Here is an 18,523-nt window from a genome sequence, read left to right as displayed (position 1 = left end):
CTTCAATTCAAATTTAACTGGATATCTTTTCTTACACTTTATTTAGCAACCACAGATCCAGGTGCCTGATGAGAGAAGAGGGGGATTCTCAAATGCTTCTGGATGGTCACTGCTTTACTTTGCCTGCCCAGTCCTTGGCCATTCCCTCTTCCTAGGATGTTCAGAGCAGGATCCCTAGTTCCCCCCATCCTGGTCCACACCCCAACTGCCTTTGGACTTGGCATGCTCCTCAGTCATTTCCTGAAAATCTGAGAGAGGAAACTGGATACGGAGCAGATCACAGACGGATGAAAGGGATGATCTCACAGGAAACCAGACAAGCTAGAATTTCCACCACACCCTAGACTCAGGGAACCTCATCCCTTCACTGAATGACACCTTGAAGGCTTCCCCTTTTAATTCTTCACGCACAGGGTTTTGTAGACCTCTGTAATAGGTTTCACTTCATGCAATGGGGAAGCTATGACAGGGAAATGATTCAAGTTGTTTTTTGAAAGACTGTGGTGTACAGGGAGCTCTGGAGGTATCCACGAGGAGAAGTCTGGGGAGTATTGGAGGTTGAATCTGGGTTGAAAGTGGTCTGCTGGAGAGAGAACAAACAGAGGGACGGGAGGAGAGGACACTGGTCTGAATCTGAAGATGCCACCATTCCAGAGAGAGGGGGAGGACCAGGAGGAGGAAGAGAGCCAAGAGGAGGGCGTTTGGCTATTGGTTGACATCTCTGATGACATTTATTGACTGTGTCCCTTAAAAGATTTGGGTTCTTTCTGAGGCTAGACAGCAGATATATTCCCCATCCCCCACAACCAGAGAAAGTGTTTGATCAATGTTCTGGGATGGGCAACGTCGGCCTCAGAGTCAACCACTGAGGCAGCAGCACCGCCATGGTTTTGGATGTGGCCTGTCCCTCAGAGGTTCATGTGTTGAAGGCCTGGTCCTCAGGGCGGCAAGATTGGGAAGTAGTATAGGTTTGTTTCAAGGTGGAGCCTATACAAGGCAATTAAGTCATTGAGGGTTTGCCCTCAGAAGGGATCAATGGCACTTGTATTAATCCTTTCTGGGTCGTTATAATGAAAAGAGGGTTATTTAGCTCACAGTTTGGGCCTTCTTAAGAAGTGAGTTCTCTTGAGAGTGGGTTGTTATGAGAGAGTAGGCCTGGCTCTTGACTCTCTCGCCCTGTCTCACCATGTGATCTCTTCTATGTACTGCTGCTTTCCACCCACCACAATGTGATGTAGCTAGGGGGCTCTTGACAGAGGTTGAACTGATGGGGTCACCCAGTCTTGGACTTGTAACTTCCAAAACTGTGAGCTAAATAAACCTATTTTCTTTATAAAGTACCAAGCATCAGGGCGAATATAGGCACCTAGGAGGAACTTAAGGCACTGAGACAAAATGACCTCCATCTGCAGGTCCTGGTAGCCTGACTGTGCAGAGCAGTGGAAACAGGGGTGAAATCCCAGGCTGTGTCTGAAACCATCTGTTCATGAGGTCACCCCACCCAGTCAGGCCTCTGGAAGTCAGGGACTGCCAGTTCCTGGATGTTGCTTCCTGCTGTTCCCTCCACCAAAATCATCAGTTACCCTGGGTGTAGCCCGTTCCTGTAGTGATGGCTGCATGCAAATGCTGCCTCCTGGGCTTCTCTACATCCTGTGAGCAGATTACCCACAACATAGCCCACCCCCTCATCAAGCCACACTGCTTTGGTGCTGAGCCCCAGGAAGCAGCCTCCAGAACCCCCATTCCATCACTTTCCCACCAAACAGTCCAAGGACCCACTCCAGGGTCCCTAGATCTGGGATTTTACAAACACTGGTCATGTCACAACAGGCCTTTGCCTCCCTCTAGGAAGCATTGTGCACCCCATGCCCTATGTGTAAGGCATTTTCAGGCCGAAATCATCCCCTCCTATTTTCCCAGGACACATGGGGAGAAGACAGGTTGTCATGGCTACTCTGTGCTGAGGCAAAGATAGATTAGGGTTAACTGGAAGAAGGAGGAACGTGTGTGGGTCTGCGTATCCTGTGTATGAATTGTCTTTGAGTGTTTGTGCACATTCCTGTGTGTGTACCCAGTGTTTGTGCCAGACATTTGTGTATCTGTGTGTATGAGGTGTGCTTTTGTGTGTGTATTTATGCAAATCTGTGTGGTTTTGAAAATCCCTTTGTGAGAATGTAAATATTTATGTAAGAGCAATGTGTGTCTGTGGGTATGAATATGTGAGCAGAGTGCTGTCCCTGTGTTTTTGAGGGCATCCCCATGTGGTATGAGAATGTCCATACTTCTGTGAAAGTGGGCATGTGGATATACGTGTACATGGGTCAACATGCACACGTGTAATGGTATGACTGTGTGTGTGAGCATGTTGGGTTTTGCAATGTGGGGTGGAGGTCAAGGAGCAGGCTGAATGCTGTTTGCCAGTCTCATACCCATGCTTGGCTCTACTGCTTGTTACCCAGGAGACCCTGGGCTCTAGGTAGAGGGAAGCCCCACTTCCCTGCCTGTTGTCAGTGGGGTATTTCAGGCACCAGCAGGACAGGTTGGGGAGGAGAGTTTGGGACTAGGAACTCCCTTTGTGGGCCTTTAGACAAGGACTGAACTGTAATCCAATCAGTTGGTGCCCTTGGCAAGACTCAACCCAGAATAGACAATCTGAAGAGACTTTTTGGGGAATCCAGGCCCACTGACACCCCAGGCTATCAGCCTGTAGGGCCCTCTTGAAGAGGCCTAATTTTGGTCTTGAGCACTTGGGTTCCTCTCACCTACCCTCTTGCTTGTCTCCCTTCACCTATGAGCTATCTATTCAATGTCTATTCTTGATCTCTTCTTTTCTACTAAGCTCTAATTGGGAGCAGCAATGTTTCTACCTAAATGATTTCTGAGCCTTCCTGCAGCTAAAAGTGGCCATGTGACACAGTAATGTCTGAGATCTGTTGAGGTACACCAGGAAGGCATTTGCTGTCATGATGATAGGGGACAGATGTAGCTACCATGTCCCTCTCCCACATGATGGTTGGAATGCAGCAGTCATTTTTCAACCATGAGTTAAGAGAGGCACAGTATCAACAAAATGTTAGCAAAGTGGAAAGATAGAGTCTAATCCCCGATAAGCATTACTGAGTAGCTAAGCTCAGATCAGCAAAGTCATTCAGACTTCTTATGAAATAAAAATAAATCTTCAAGTGTTTAAGCCATGCTTGGAGGAGTTTCTGTTACTTGGAGCCTGATACAGTCTTATTTTGAGGATAGGGAGACTGGTAGCTCTGGTTTGCCTTTCCAGACAAGGGATTGCATGCTTAACAGCAGGATCCATGTTCAAATCAGGCCTGGAATCCTGTTAAAATTCAGACCAATTCCCCATGTTTATGAGGAGATCCCTTCTTATCTGATAGGGGAACAGACTACCAACCCCATTGTGTAGAAAATGAGAACCAGACTGAGAGGGTTGAGGCTTGCCAAGGGCACCAGCTGATGGCAATACAGTTCAGTGCTTGCCTCTATGGTGGGTTCTAAAGGCTTATGAGGGAAATTATTGGTCTCAAACTCCTCCCCAATCTATCTTGCTGGGGCCTGAAATACCCCCTTGGCAACAGGCAGTATCTTTTGCAGATTCATTCATTAAAGTGGCTTCCCTTCTTAGAAAGGGACATTCTGTCTGAGACCTCCAAAGACCACCCTGTCAGGTAGGTGGTAGCAGGAGCAGGAGGGACCGCTGAGAATTCAGGGAAGAGACAGGGTTAGCATCCTGCAGACTGATGATTGTCTGCCTTAAGGAGAGGACTTTGGGAGAAACTGTCATCAGCCTCTGTAATCCAAGGGCATGACCCGTGTTTTCAACACTTGTGCGTCCCCTTCATGCCTTCGCCACTCCTACATGCTGCGCAACTAAACCAGATTACTCACCCCATGGGGTGAAATGGAGAACCTTTTCATTGGTGGGGTTCCATCCCATTATTTCCATGTGGAACTGCAGGTCTGATGCTGACAGATGTTCTGATTTTTCAAAAGAAGCCAAAAATCAGACTTTTTAAGGGATGAGATATGCTCCATTTTTAACATAAGCAAATCATTCCAAGCATTGAAAGAGCACCATGTGAGTCATTCTCTATCATTGCGGGTGGGTGTGTACACTGGCACAGTCTCTAAGGATAGAAATTGGACATTAGCTATTAAAATTACAAGTACAATGTTCTTTGACTTGGCACTCCTACTCCAGGTACTTTTCCTGCAGATATACTTGTAGTGTACAAAATGTTGTGTTCAAGAAAATTTATTACAACATTGTTTGCAATAGCAAACATTTGAATTTGATTAAATAGGTTACATTTGTAAAGGAATGCTATTCAGCTGCAAAAAATGGGGTGGTTTCTCAGATAAGACATTCATACCATAAATGACAAATGACAAAACAGAGGAATTGGACTTCATCAAAATTAAAAACTTGTGTGCTATGGAGGACACTATCAAGAGAGTAAAAAGACAAGCTAATAAATGGAAATACATATTTATAAACCATATATCTTATGAGGGACTTATATCAAGAACATATAAGAAACTCTTTTAACTCAACAACCAAAAGGCAAAAAACCCAATTAAAAATGGACAAAGTGTTTGAACAGATGTTGAATGGGCATTTTCCCAAAGACAAATGGCTAATAATCCCATAAAAAGGTATTCAACATCCTTAGTTATTAGGGAAATGCAAATCAAAACCACAATGACATACTACTTCACACCCACTGGGCTGGCTATAATAAATAAAAAGAGGAAAATAACAAGTGTTGGTGAAGATGTTGAGAAACTGAAGCTCTTAAATTTTCTGGTGAGATTGCAAGATGATGTAGCTGCTGGGGAAAATGGCTTGATAGTTCCTCAAAAAGTTAAACATAATTATCATATGACCCAACAATTCTACTCTTCAGTATGTACCCAGAACTAAAGCAAACATCTTAGCAAAACTTGTATACAGATCTTCTTTATCAGCATTATTCATAAAAGTCAAAAATTCAGAAACAACACAAATGTTCATCAACTGATAAATGGATAAAAAATGGGAAATTATTCATCCAAGAAAGTATTGGAGTACTGATACATAATGCAACATGAGTGAACCTTTAAAACACAATGTAAATGAAAGAATCCAAATACAGAAGGCCATCTATTACATGATTCTATTTATATGTAATGTTCAGAAAAGGGAATTTCATGGAAAAACAAAGTATTTCAGTGGTTGCCCAGGACTGGAGGAAAAAGAAGGAGGGATGATTGGTAATGCATTTCTTTTTGTAATGGTGAAAATGTTCTACAATTAGGCAGTGGCAATATTTTCCCATTTCTACCAACGTGTTAAAAAAGTGACTTGTATACAATAAAATGGTGAATTTCAAGGAATGTGAATTATTATCTCAAAAAAACTGTTATTTTAAAAAAGTTATACTTCATTTATGTATGATATAACAAAATGCATTCTACTGTCATGTATAACTAACTAGAACAAATTTTTAAAATCTAAAGAAAGAGTAAGGGATCTCTTTAGTTATTGACATGGAATGATCTTCAGGAAAACTGTATATGCTAAACTTTGTATTCAAAAGGGAAGGTGGGTAAGAATTTGAATTGGTATTTCTTTTTTATAAGGTGGGACCAAGATTTTCCACTGTAATAATCCTTTTAGGATTTTGAAACTTATGAATGCATTATTTAAAGAAGTGGTAAATTGTGTCGTATGCAACTGAAAGCTCAATGAGGCAAGGATTGAAGATTGTCCTTTGGGCTTGACTATAATTAGATAATTGATGACTTTTCTAGGACAGAATCAGGGCCTAGTGGAGGCAGAAATAAACTGGCTCATAGAGGATTGAAAAGTAAATGGGAATCAGGGAGTTTTTACCAGGGAGTGTTGAATTGTTTGCAACGTGTATGTGCAGGTTAGATGAAATATTTATGAAGTATTTAAAGGATACCAGTTTATTAATTTCTTCTGACATTTTACATTTTATTCTTAGATCAGACAGGACCATTAGATATCTTCTTGGTACACTGGAGAAAAAAATGTATTTAAATATGTTTCCTGTTTTTGAATGCACTCTACTTATACAGAGGGACACAGCTGGGTCTTGTACTACATATATTCAGAGATAGGAAAGACTGTCTACTTTCTCATATAAAGGAAGGCCGTGAAAGAAATATTGTCAGACCTTAGTGACAGAAAATGCCCATTTCCCTCGAGCATGATTTATTAATGTTCAATGGAAATCATATAAGATAATTTGGCTTTTGTTATGCTGTCAGGAAAATCAGAAATAAATTTACAGTTTAATCTTAACTCAGTAAACCCATATGATCATTACATCTCTAAATACCAAATATTATTTATCCTAGGGCTTCCCAAATACTCCTATATATACTTTCCTGATGTTGAGTTAAAAAAAAAAGACGCAATGTCTACATTTCTAGCTTAACGTACAAATCCTGATAAGTCTTAAAATTTAGTGCAAAAAACCTCCACAAGCTGGGCAAGGTGGTGCACACCTGTTATCCCAGCTGCTCCGGATTACAGCTGAGGCAGGAGGATTGTGAGTTCAAAGACAGCCTCAGCAACTTAGCTAGACCCTGTCTCTAAATAAAGTACAAAAGGGCTGGGGATGTGGCTTCCCTTAAGCGCCCCTAGATTCAATGGCTGGTACAAAAAACAAACAAAACAAAACCACAAAAAACAAGTCGAGAAAAGAAGTAACAATACTTGTCAGTACTAGAAATGAGAAAGGACTTCTGAAAGACTGGTAACGTTTGTGTTTTGGGTTTTTTTTTTGTTTGTTTGTTTATTTGTTTTAAAAAATCTGACTGCAATACAGAGGGGACTGGGGGTGTACCTCAGTGGTAAAGGGCTTGGTTAACATGCTTAAGGCCCGGGGTTTCATTTCCAGCACAAAGGTTGAGTCGGTCGTGGAGAATGGAATAGGTAGGTGTGTTAACTCTTTGACGTTTACTGAGTTGTACAATTATATGTGGAACTTTCTGTATGTATACGTTATGAAAAGTAAAAAAAATACAGTGGAGAAGGTAAACAAATCACTCTGATACGGATCCACTTATGGACCTCTAATTTGCCATCTAAGGAATAAGTGATCAAACTGGCACTGACCCAGCTGGCTGCCTTCCATTCACTCGTCATTGTTCAGGGCAGAGAACCTGTAAAAAGACCGTGTCCCTTCACTCTTCGACCTCCACACTTTTACTAATCTGCAGGGCCCTTCTATATCATTTCACTTTGGGAGTTCCAACTCCCAAATCGCTTCTTAACAACCTTACTCTGAGCTCCCTACTGAAAGCCTTTCTTCCCGGCTCACAGCACCGCCTTTGTCTCCTCGGCCTTGAACCGCAGATGAATGGTGCCCGATAAAGTTGCTACGTGAATGAATAAGCCACCGAATTCTGGTTCTGCCTCTCCCAAAGCGCAGTCATCACCAGATAAGATAAATGCTCCAGAGGGATCCGCGAGCGGAGACCCAGGTTCTCAGGAAGCGATGTGGAAACTTGCCACCGGAAGTCAGTGGAGATTTCAGGCCAGTCGCTCTAGAGTCCCGGAGGACTGGGATCTCAGTGGTTGCACGAGATAGTCACTCCCGAGACCAATAAAGTGGGGGCACAATACCTTAGGCAAGAAGACTGATAAGGGAAAAGGGAGGAGGATTTCGGGAGCTAGTTGCCAAGGCAACAGCTCTCGGCTTCGCAGCCCCTCCTGGGAGCTTGGCTGTTACCAGTTTGCAGGACAAGCTGTGATTGGCTCGAGGAGGTCGAGCCGATTGACGGGAGCGCGCGCGCACACGTGCAGGGGCGTTGTCCTCCATTCACTCGGCGCCCGAGGATCCGGCGCGCATGCGTTGGAGGATGGCGCGGTGAGGAGAGCGCACCCCTGCGAAACGCCGAGCACCCTTTGGGCGGCTCCCGCCGGCGAGCTGGACAGCGGCGGGCGCGCGCGCGCGGAAGGGTGGAGGCGTGGCCTCCGTAGCTGGTGAACTCGGATTGGAAGTAGCAAATTGAAGGGGTGGGAACCTCCTCGGAGGCCGCTCAGCAATTGGCCAGAGACTGGAGGGAGCGTGGTCTTGGGGGGCGGGACCCCAGGGGTTCCTGGCTGGGCAGCGCGCGACGCTGGGGTGGTGGTGGCGGCTCTTGGACAAGTCGGCGAACGAGTCTTGGAGATCCCCTCCTCTGCGGACTGGAGGTCGGTGAGCCCCAGGACCTCCAAAAAAGTCCCGAGGAAGCGTGAGGGTGAGGCGCCATTGGGTGAGTGTGGCCCCGAGGAAACCCGAGTGCCCCGCCCCTCCCTTTCTTCCTGGACCGTGGCGCACCCTCCCCCAACTCGGACCCCGACCTGGGCTCTGGGCTCCGGGGTTCCAGCTTCCGGTGCTGGACGCCTGCTACTTGCCAGCCTTTCTCTTTTGCCCCCTTTGCCGCCCCGGTCGCTTTGGGGAACTTGGAGATTCTCCGATCCTGCTCCTCATCCCACAGAGGGGAAACTGAGGCAGACGGGAGACGGGCCTCTCCTCAACAAGCGTCTCCATGCAGACACCATGGCCGAGCCCCTAAAGGAGGAGGACGGCGAGGACGGCTCTGGGGAGCCTCCCGGGCCGGTGAAGGCAGAACCCGTACATACCGCTGCTTCTGTTGCGGCCAAGAACCTAGCCCTGCTCAAAGCCCGCTCCTTTGATGTGACCTTTGACGTGGGGGACGAGTACGAGATCATCGAGACCATAGGCAATGGAGCCTACGGGGTAGTGTCCTCTGCTCGCCGCCGCCTCACGGGTGAGCTTCCTGAGCCACTTACAAATGTGGAAACTGGTTCCCAGAAGTGGTGAGAAACCTGCCCGATCTCAGTCAGCAGGAAGGAAAGTGGGGCTGTGAATTCTTGTTCAACTCAGAACTTACTGACTAGGTGCCAGGATCCCAGTTAGGCACCATTTTCAGGAACTCTGGTTTTGCCATGCTTTCGGCCCATTTCTCCTTAGAAATATGACAGCCCTGGTTAGATCAAGATGGAGAGCGTTCCTTGGTGTCTAAAAGAGAGCTGTGTTCTAGAGCTGTGTTCTGTGTTCTAGGCCAGAGACTGCATGGTGGGAATGGTGAGATTTGAGATGAAGAGAAAGTGTAGGGAGAGATAATGAGCCCAGGCTTTAGACTCAAGACTACCACCAACTAACTGTACAACCTTCAAATTACTGGGCCAGGTTTTCTCATCTGTAACTTTGAGATATTAGTTCATGCCTCATAAGATAGTTGTGAAGGTAAAATTTGATAATGTAAAGTACTTAGCACAGTTCTTGGGACCCAGAAAGTACTCAGCATTTGGTAGTTGTTGTTATTTGCATGCTAGAAGGGTGGTGTTGAAAGGGGCCTGCAGCTAGTCCAAGGTACCCTTTGGTATCTGCCTTTTGCCTGCTCTTCAGGCCAGCAGGTGGCCATCAAGAAGATCCCGAATGCTTTTGATGTGGTGACCAATGCCAAACGGACCCTCAGGGAGCTGAAGATCCTCAAACACTTCAAACATGACAATATCATTGCCATCAAGGACATCCTGAGGCCCACTGTACCCTATGGAGAATTCAAATCTGTGTAAGGAGTGGGATAGGATGGGGAGGCATGGTTGGGACTGTTTCAGAAGGCAGGGGCCTTATTGCTAAAGTTCTGGAAGGGCAGGCTAGAAATTCCCATGGTTCCAAGACCAGTGCTCCTTTAGGGCATTTTGAGGGACAGCTGTTATTCTCAAAAAGAGTGCAAATGTTGCAGACATTGTTTATAGAATCTATATAGGAAAGCAGACATAAGATGTTAATACTATCACTGCACCTTCCTATCCCCACAGCAGACATCACTAAGTGATCACAGAATACTTTCTTATAGAAAATGGACAAGTCTTCACAATTTTCATCATAGTACTTCAAGCAGCCACTACCAAATAAGGGAGTTATCTCCAAAACTAAACCTACTCACCAGCCCTGGTATAGTTGAACCCCATCTTTTATCCTATAGGGAAACTAGGTCTAGGGAGAAAAGTGATTTAAACAAGTTCATAGAAAAGTGGTAGAGAATCTAGAACCTGGTGTGCTTCATCATCCTTACCATGCTGTCAACACTTTGGGGTCCCAGGGTATTATCTGTCTAGAGTCAGGTGGGTATGGTGAGGATGGGGCTTGTCCCTGTGGTATGGGTAGGCTGGCCCATGACTGTTTTACCTTTTCCTTTTTAGCTATGTGGTCCTGGACCTCATGGAGAGCGACTTGCACCAGATCATCCACTCCTCACAGCCACTCACACTGGAGCATGTGCGCTACTTCCTGTACCAGCTGCTGCGGGGTCTTAAGTACATGCACTCAGCTCAGGTCATCCACCGTGACCTCAAGCCCTCTAACTTGTTGGTGAATGAGAACTGTGAGCTCAAGATTGGTGACTTTGGTATGGCCCGTGGCCTATGTACCTCCCCTGCCGAACACCAATACTTCATGACTGAGTATGTGGCCACTCGCTGGTACCGTGCCCCTGAGCTCATGCTGTCCCTGCATGAGTACACACAGGCTATAGACCTCTGGTCCGTGGGATGTATCTTTGGCGAGATGCTTGCCCGGCGTCAGCTCTTCCCAGGCAAAAACTATGTGCACCAGCTTCAACTGATTATGATGGTGCTGGGTACCCCATCACCGACTGTGATTCAGGCTGTAGGGGCTGAAAGGGTACGGGCCTATATCCAGAGCCTGCCACCACGCCAGCCTGTGCCCTGGGAGACAGTGTACCCAGGTGCTGATCGCCAGGCTCTTTCACTGTTGGGTCGCATGCTGCGTTTTGAGCCCAGTGCCCGCATCTCAGCAGCTGCTGCTCTTCGCCATCCTTTCCTGGCCAAGTACCATGATCCTGATGATGAGCCTGATTGTGCCCCACCCTTTGACTTTGCCTTTGACCGTGAAGCCCTTACCCGGGAACGCATTAAGGAGGCCATTGTGGCAGAGATTGAGGACTTCCATGCACGAAGGGAGGGCATCCGCCAACAGATCCGCTTCCAGCCTTCCCTGCAACCTGTAGCCAGTGAGCCTGGCTGTCCAGATGTTGAGATGCCCAGTCCCTGGGCTCCCAGTGGGGACTGTGCCATGGAGTCACCACCACCAGCCCCACCACCATGTCCTGGCCCTGCACCTGACACCATTGATCTGACACTGCAGCCACCCCCACCAGCCAGTGAGCCTGCCCCACCAAAGAAAGAGGGTGCCATCTCAGACAATACCAAGGCAGCCCTCAAAGCTGCCCTGCTCAAGTCTTTGCGGAGCCGGCTCAGAGGTACATTATGGGTATAGTGACTGGCTGGAAGTGGGGTGCTATTGAGGGACTGTGGCTTGAACAGGGCTGCAGGCTCTTACCTTTTCCCTATTCAACTTCCCTGTAGATGGCCCTAGTGCACCCCTGGAGGCTCCTGAGCCACGGAAGCCAGTGACAGCCCAGGAGCGCCAGCGAGAGCGGGAGGAGAAGCGGCGGAGGCGTCAAGAGCGAGCCAAGGAGCGGGAAAAGCGGCGGCAAGAGCGGGAGCGGAAGGAGCGGGGCGCTGGGACCTCTGGGGGTCCCTCCACCGACCCCCTGGCTGGACTAGTGCTTAGTGACAATGATCGAAGCCTGTTAGAGCGCTGGACTCGAATGGCCCAGCCCCCTGCTCCAGCTCCAGCACCAAGGCCATCCCCAGCCCAGCCTACCAGTCCTCCCCCTGGCCCAGTAGCCCAGCCCACTGGTCCTCCTCCACAACCTGCAGGTTCCACCACTGGTCCTGTACCCCAGCCTCCCTGCCCACCTCCTGGCCCTGCTTCCCACCCTGCTGGCCCTCCAGGACCCATCCCTATCCCTGCTCCACTCCAGACTGCCACCTCTAATAGCCTCCTGGCCTCCCAGTCACTTGTGCCACCCCCTGGGCTGCCTGGCCCCAGTGCTCTAGGAGTTCTGCCTTACTTCCCATCTGGTCCACCACCTCCAGACCCTGGGGGGGCCCCTCAGCCTTCTACATCAGAATCGCCCGATGTCAACTTAGTGACCCAGCAGCTGTCCAAGTCCCAGGTGAGAGGAGAGACCCAGGTCTTGGGGACACCTGGATCTGGGCCCAGGGAAAATGGGTTCAGGAAGTTGTTCTTGTTCCATGAAAACTGAGCAACAGAGGGTCTTTATGTCTCTGAACTTGTCCCCTCACTAGAAGAAGGAACATAATGCCAATGAAGAGGTTGTTGGGAGACACATACTATACTTCCTAGAAAGTGCCTGGTCTGGAGATGGGCCCTACCTGGCAGTGGTGATTACCAAGACTGATGTTGGCACCCTGGGATATCCAAACAGGGTGGGCAGCAGCAGCAGGACAGGTGCCCTGCACACCTCAGTCACCCTAGTTTGTAACCTGCCATCATCTCCCACAGGTGGAGGACCCCCTGCCCCCTGTGTTCTCAGGCACTCCAAAGGGCAGTGGGGCTGGCTATGGTGTTGGCTTCGATCTGGAGGAATTCTTAAACCAGTCTTTTGACATGGGTGTGGCTGACGGGCCACAGGATGGGTAAGATGGCTGGATCCAGCTCTTGGAATGGGTCTGTGGGGAGGGGCACCTGGTGTGGAAGAATTCACCTGTGGGATGGGGATGGGTGTAAAGCTGGCCTAGGCTAGCTACACCCCTCCCTCTTCCATCCCTGATTCCCTTTCCCTGCAGCCAGGCAGATTCTGCCTCACTCTCAGCTTCTCTGCTTGCTGACTGGCTTGAGGGCCATGGCATGAACCCTGCTGACATCGAGTCCCTGCAGCGTGAAATTCAGATGGACTCCCCGATGCTTCTGGCTGACCTGCCTGACCTCCAGGAGCCCTAAGGCCCACAGCCTGTGCCTTGCTGCCAGCCCCTGGGCCTGGCAGGTGAGGCTGAGCTTGGATTATTTTGTAGGTTCATCTCAGACCCACCCTTCAGCCTTAAGCAGTCACCTGAGCCACCACCGAGCCATGACAGGATTGGGAGACCCCCTACTCCACCCAGCAATCCTTTTCAGTATTGTATTTTTATTATAATATTATTATGCCGTCTTTTGGACATCAAACAAGGCCTGTGAAATACAAGGTTCCTTTTAATGCCTGACTCCAGATGTCATTTTTGAAGATGGGGACAGTATACCACCAATAGGGGTACAAGGAGGAGCCAGTTGGGGATCCAAGCAATATTTTTCATGCACAAAGCCAATTTGTTTAGGTCCATGACTGAGCCTTGCATGCCCCACCCATTCCCAGGCCCACAGATTCTTCTCTGTGCCCTCACATGGTTAAACCTTAATCCCTGGGGGCAGTTGGGGGACCTGGGTTTTCATGCCTACCTTGCCCATGTCTGCTTCAGGGTGACATGCAGTAGCTGTGGTGAATACTCTTTTGGCATTGAGCTTTGGGGGTGCTGGGATAGGCAGGTGGTAGAAGCAGTAATAGTTGTGAGGTGGGGCTGGGAGGTCCATGGGGTTCACCACAGGGGAGTAAGTTGGTGAGAGGGAGGCCATGGATGGGAGGTACTGAAAATAGCCAGTAGGGGTGCTAGGGTATGGCAGTGGTCATGCATGAATGGCCTGGCATACACCCCAGTGGGTGGTCAGACTGTGCTGCTTGGTCTAGAGTATTCCCAGACACAGGGGCCCACAGTAAAGAAGCCAGTTAAAGTGGAACACAAAAGTACACTCCTGGGAGGTGGCTCCTGGCTCTCAGCTGTTGGGACAGGGTGAGGCAGCTCAGTCTCATGGAGGCCAGCCAGGTCCAGGCTGGATGGCTGTGCCTTAGAAAAGGCCTGGCACTGCTGGTAGCATAGCCTCAGGTGAAAGGGAGCTCCTAGGGCCTGGCTTAGAAATGTCTGCCCTAGGTGTGTGATAGGGATCAGCTGTTACTGAGAGTCGGAAGGCCTCTTGTGAGAGGCTGGTGTCAGGGAGCAGCAGAGCAACATAGTGGGGTCGTAGGACATCGGGGGTAGAGGGAGTATTCATGGTAACCTGGGGTGACCAGGGAAGGGATGGAGCCTGATGGGGCCAGCCCCTCAGGTCCTGCGGATTTTCATCTCGGTACGCTTGAGGGAGTAGTAGAAGCCCTTCCACTGGGCCCAGTTGATGCCATTGGCATAGGAAAGGTGGGAGCCACCCAGGTAGAAGCCATTGAGGTTTGCAAAGTGGCAGCTGCGGAACCAGAAGGCTCCTGAGGACAGGGCTGCACAGTTCTGCACAAAGAGGTCCTGGTCCCGGTCGAAGGTGGAGAACTTCTGGCCACTATGGTAGGACAGGGAATCACCTGGCAGAGGGGAGGAAGGATGGGACTGTTGAGGCAGAGAGCTGAGCTGTGTGCTGGCAGGGAGAGGGTGACAACATTGAGGGACGTTACGTGGCATCTTGGTGGGATGGGGGCACCCTCTCTGAGCCAAATGTTGGGTAGATGGGCCTCTGCAGCAAAGAGAAACAGCTGCGCCTCCACAGGGTTGCCTGGAGCAGGGCCAGGGCGGCTGAAGCACAAGCTGGCTGGAGTTGGTTTGGAGCCAGCTGTGGCTCTTCCAAGCCCGGGAGGGCTGAAGGAGGGCCCTGGAGGGGGCCAGCCCAACCTTCTCCCCCCACAGTCCCTGCTAAAGTTTCCAGGAGGGAATACCTGCACCACCATCCTCAAAGCCCGCCACGTAGAGGGTGTAGCCATCCTCCTCAGCGCTGACCGCATTTGGAGAGATGGAGAAGTCGACATACTTGGCATAGGCCGTGTTGTTCTCAAAGTCCTCTAAGTCTACTCGCAGCTCATACTTTTGCTTCAGGGTCAGGAGGTGCAGGTTTTGCAGCCCTGTGGTCGGAAGGGAGCTGGTTAGCAAGGACCTGATTGTGTAGCAGCACCCCCCTCCTGTCAGGCCCATTCCTTACCCAGCCAGTACTCCCCGTCTGCACGGCCAAAGCCCAACTTGTAGTCATTCCAGCCCCGGAAGAAACTCACTGAGCCATTGAATCTCTTCTGGAAAACCTGGCGCCAAGAGGACAGGGAAGGGGAATGATTGAGCATCCAATGGGTAGGGGCCTTGCCCTACCCTCCCTACCCAGGTGTAGACTCTGCAATGCTGAGGCTAGTTCATTAAAGGACTGAGTGAGGGTTGGAAAGGTTGCTAAAACAAGGTGTCCACTGCCACCAGGCTCCTCTGAGTTGCTGCTGTGCACTGGCACCTACTTGAACTCTTCATGCAGTCCCACAGGAGTGAGGAAAGAGGTTCAGGAAAGGTGATCAGGGCTGGGGGTGTAGCTCAGTGATACAGTGCTTGCCTAATGTGGGATGTGTGGATTCAATCCCCAGCACTGCCTAAAATAAATAAAACAATGGGGGGGTGTTCTAGAGTTCAAGTGTGTGGGTGTGAGTCCTGGTACTAGCTGTGTGATCTGGAGCAAGTAACTTCACCTCTGGGCTTCAGTTCTCATCTAGAAAAGCACCTACAAGGAGTATTATAAGGGTCACATGCATTAATGTATCTTAAGCAATTAGTGATTTAATGAGTAAGTGACTTAGTGACAGCTACTCAGAATCTGTGTCTTGGGTATCATCATCCCCATTTTAAAGATGAAGAAACTGAGGCTCACAAGTGAGGCTCAGGGTCATACAATTGGAACCACCTACTCACCGTCCACTTGCCACCCTCAGTGGTCATGTCACAGAAGACAGGCACGGGCACGCTGGGGCCTGATGGGTAAATGAGGTACACACCATCTGTTTGGTAGCCCTGGGCATAGATGTCATCACAGTCCAGGGGCTGCTGAAGGCAAGACTTCTCCAAAGCTAGGGGTAAGAGTGTGGGAACAGTGAGGAGAGAGGTTTACAGCATAAAGAATACCATAGCACCCACAGTTTGTCTCAGTCCCTGGGGCCAGGGGGCTTTGTTATGGGAAATCATGAGATTTGTTTGAGGAGGACTGCATGAAGATCGTTTCATCTACCTGCCCAACTTTGTGGAGAAAGAAACAACCTTGCAGACCGGGGCTTCAACCCTGAGGCCTGGCTTTCAGAACACCCTCTTCTAGCCCGGTCTGTTGACCATGGTGCTGCATCTGTGACTGGGGGCCTACTTACCATCTCCCCGGATACCAGAGGCCTGGGGGGCGCAGGGAGGTGTGGAGAGAAGCAGCAACAGCGGGAGGGCCAGGAGGGCCTGGTGGCAGGAAACAGAATCAGCTTAGCTTTGGTCCCAGCCCCAGCCTCCCACTGTTCTCTTTACATTTGCACATGCCACCACTTGCCTAAAACCCTTTCCCCTCCTATGGACCCTCTTTCTCTTCCTAAGCAACCCTACTCTCTGGGAGAGCCTCTTTACCTTTTAAGCTTAAGAGTTTCTTGCAAGAGAGACCCCTATGCCTTCACAGTCCCACCTCTGGCAAGTGACTTTGGTCCCTCTGATGCCACAAGCTCCCCACCCTAGTCCCAGTACCTTCATGCTGTCAGTTCGGCTCAGAGCTGCTGGTGTCTGTGTCCCAGACTGCAGCTGCCTAGAGTTATGTGCTGGGCCCCTGGCCAAACACCCTAGTCCCGCCTCCCAAAGCTGCAGAACCACCCCCCTCCACACACGACCAGTATCAGCTTACACTACCAGGGGCCAGGGGACCACCTGGGTCTCATTAGGCCTGTCGGCAGAACACTGCAGACCAGACAGTCAACTCCCTCCTGGCTCTGGCTCCAAATGCTCCCTGGATCTCACTCCACTAACGGCCAGCTGGACCTGTGGGCCCCTGGCACCCCCAGTTGGCCCCAGCCTGCCTCAGCCCACCCTGCTTCCTGACAGGCCCCCCTGCAGATGTCTTCTGTTTACTCTCTCCCCCTCCTGTTCTGGGCTGTGTTTCATCAGCCATTCAGGGGGAGGGCTGAACGGGGAGGGTGTGGGTGTAGGTGTGCCTGGGTTTCAGGAGGGGCCCACTCTAGGGGAGCAGAAGACTGCAGGGTGGGGGGTGGCGAGCTTCAGAGCTCCTGATGTGGGAGCCTGCGTGGGCTGGTGGGGGACAGGGGCAGCAGGGGCCAGACCGTCTCCTGGCAAGACTGGGACATTTCTAAGCCATGAGCACAAGGTTGCAGGCGGCCAAATGCTCTGTCTGCGCCAGCTTGAGCCAGGGCCCCTCTCCAGCCCCCCTCTCCTGCTCTGGCCACTCAGGCCCCCTCCGTTCCCCTCCCAGAGTTCTCATCTGGGCTGTTGTTTCTCTTTGCCCCACCCCTCCTTCCTTTTTCCAAACCCCTCACTTTGATCCCCACCCCCCTCAGGCTTACCCCCAGGCCCCTTTCAACCAGTTCCCTATTTCCTCCACCCTGAGAGCCCACCTATTTTTTCTTGCCCTTCATCAACTCTTGGTCTCTTTCTATCTGCCTCTCAACCACCCTTGTCCCCCATTCCCTCCTCTCAACAGGGCTGCTTATTGCTCCAGCCTCTTTACAGATCTCCCTGCTTCTACTTTTTTGTCCTCCTTCCATCCTCTGCACACCAGAAGAGTTGTCCTAGATGGCTGGTCTGTGTTCCTTTGCTTATGCCTCCAGTGGCTCCCTGTTGCCTCAGAACTGAGGCTAAATTTTTTTACCTTGGGCTTGAAAGGAATGTCAAGTCTGGTTCTGGCCTAAAACAGGCCTATCTTCAGGACTTCAGGACCTTATCCCTTATTGCTTGTGACAACTAAACTACACTCTGGCCACACCTGACTCCCACCATCAGGTCCCTGTGCCTTTGCCTACACTGTTCCCTGTGCCCACCTGTCTCCATTTCCTGTCCATCAGTAAGTAACCGTGGGCAGGACCTGTGTTTCTCATATCTGCATGCTCAGCATCCATCCTAGAGCCTGACACAGAGTAGGACTGGTACCAATTCACTCAGAACAAGTATCTTTTGAGCACCTACTATGTGCTGTGCTTTATGCTGACTGCTGGGGGTACAGTATCTGCCCTCAGCCAGTAGCAAACACATGCTTTGGACAGTGAATTGCAAGTGTAATATATGTTATAAAAGAAAATTAGTTGAATAGATACACACATGAAATATTCAGAGCAAAGTGACCTAAGCAGCTCTGGCTTAGGTCTCCTTTCTCCACTCCTGAGTTAGTAGATAAGCTACTTAGAAGAGCCTCAGTTGGTCTCCTTAACTTGGTTCCGTGATTGCTGGTAAGAGATACCTCGGGGTTCTAGAGCTGGCTGCCTATGTTCAAATCCAGGTTCTGCTACCTGTTAGGGGTGGCATTAGACAAATTACCTAGTCTCTGTGCTCTGGCTTCTTCTATGTACAATGAGGGTGTGGTAGGGTTTACATAATACATGTTGAGTGCCAAGAACAGTGCCCACAATTACTTGTCAAGAGGAAAAATCTTAAACTAATTAAACTCAACAAAGTTTATTTGAGCAATTAGAAATGCAACAAAACAAAGCAACACAAAACAAAAATGATTTGTGAATTGGGCAGTTCCCAGAACCAAGGCAGATTCAGAAAACTACCACCAATAACATATTCTGACAACAT

The 18,523-nt window shown here is 49.5% G+C and overlaps 2 protein-coding genes across 4 annotated transcripts; one reads left to right on the top strand and one right to left on the bottom strand.

The window, feature by feature from the left end:
- Positions 1-8,125: 8,125 nt before the first annotated feature.
- On the top strand, positions 8,126-13,128 carry Mapk7 (mitogen-activated protein kinase 7). Of its 3 annotated transcripts, none has more exons than XM_047546961.1 (7): positions 8,126-8,286; positions 8,569-8,805; positions 9,447-9,612; positions 10,247-11,325; positions 11,432-12,087; positions 12,438-12,571; positions 12,722-13,128. In XM_047546961.1, the coding sequence occupies exons 2-7, from the start codon at positions 8,574-8,576 to the stop codon at positions 12,873-12,875; spliced, it is 2,421 nt and encodes an 806-aa protein (XP_047402917.1). In that variant the 5' UTR covers positions 8,126-8,286; positions 8,569-8,573; the 3' UTR covers positions 12,876-13,128. The 3 variants fall into 3 exon arrangements, with proteins under 3 accessions (XP_047402917.1, XP_047402918.1, XP_047402919.1); XM_047546962.1 differs by having other exon boundaries at positions 8,512-8,805; XM_047546963.1 differs by having other exon boundaries at positions 8,130-8,271.
- Mfap4 (microfibril associated protein 4) lies at positions 13,107-16,547 on the bottom strand. The gene is made up of 6 exons (XM_047546964.1): positions 16,466-16,547; positions 16,111-16,189; positions 15,665-15,819; positions 14,922-15,018; positions 14,662-14,844; positions 13,107-14,313 (listed from the first exon to the last, which is right to left on the bottom strand). The coding sequence occupies exons 1-6, from the start codon at positions 16,469-16,471 to the stop codon at positions 14,066-14,068; spliced, it is 768 nt and encodes a 255-aa protein (XP_047402920.1). The 5' UTR covers positions 16,472-16,547; the 3' UTR covers positions 13,107-14,065.
- Between the last annotated feature and the right edge of the window lie 1,976 nt (positions 16,548-18,523).

This window comes from Sciurus carolinensis, chromosome 3 (genome assembly GCF_902686445.1).
Source record: "Sciurus carolinensis chromosome 3, mSciCar1.2, whole genome shotgun sequence".
In the NCBI taxonomy this organism is placed as follows: domain Eukaryota; kingdom Metazoa; phylum Chordata; class Mammalia; order Rodentia; family Sciuridae; genus Sciurus; species Sciurus carolinensis.
This window is presented reverse-complemented; position numbering and strand designations above follow the sequence as displayed.

Excerpts from the sequence above, each read along its gene's own strand:
- Mapk7 (XM_047546961.1), top strand. The coding sequence starts at position 8,574 with ATGGCCGAGCCCCTAAAGGAGGAGGACGGCGAGGACGGCTCTGGGGAG. Across the intron at positions 8,806-9,446 it reads TGCTCGCCGCCGCCTCACGG|GCCAGCAGGTGGCCATCAAG; the intron begins GTGAGCTTCCTG and ends CCTGCTCTTCAG. Across the intron at positions 12,572-12,721 it reads GCTGACGGGCCACAGGATGG|CCAGGCAGATTCTGCCTCAC; the intron begins GTAAGATGGCTG and ends CTTTCCCTGCAG.
- Mfap4 (XM_047546964.1), bottom strand. Across the intron at positions 15,820-16,110 it reads CTCTGGTATCCGGGGAGATG|CTTTGGAGAAGTCTTGCCTT; the intron begins GTAAGTAGGCCC and ends TCTTACCCCTAG. Across the intron at positions 15,019-15,664 it reads CTGAGGGTGGCAAGTGGACG|GTTTTCCAGAAGAGATTCAA; the intron begins GTGAGTAGGTGG and ends TCTTGGCGCCAG.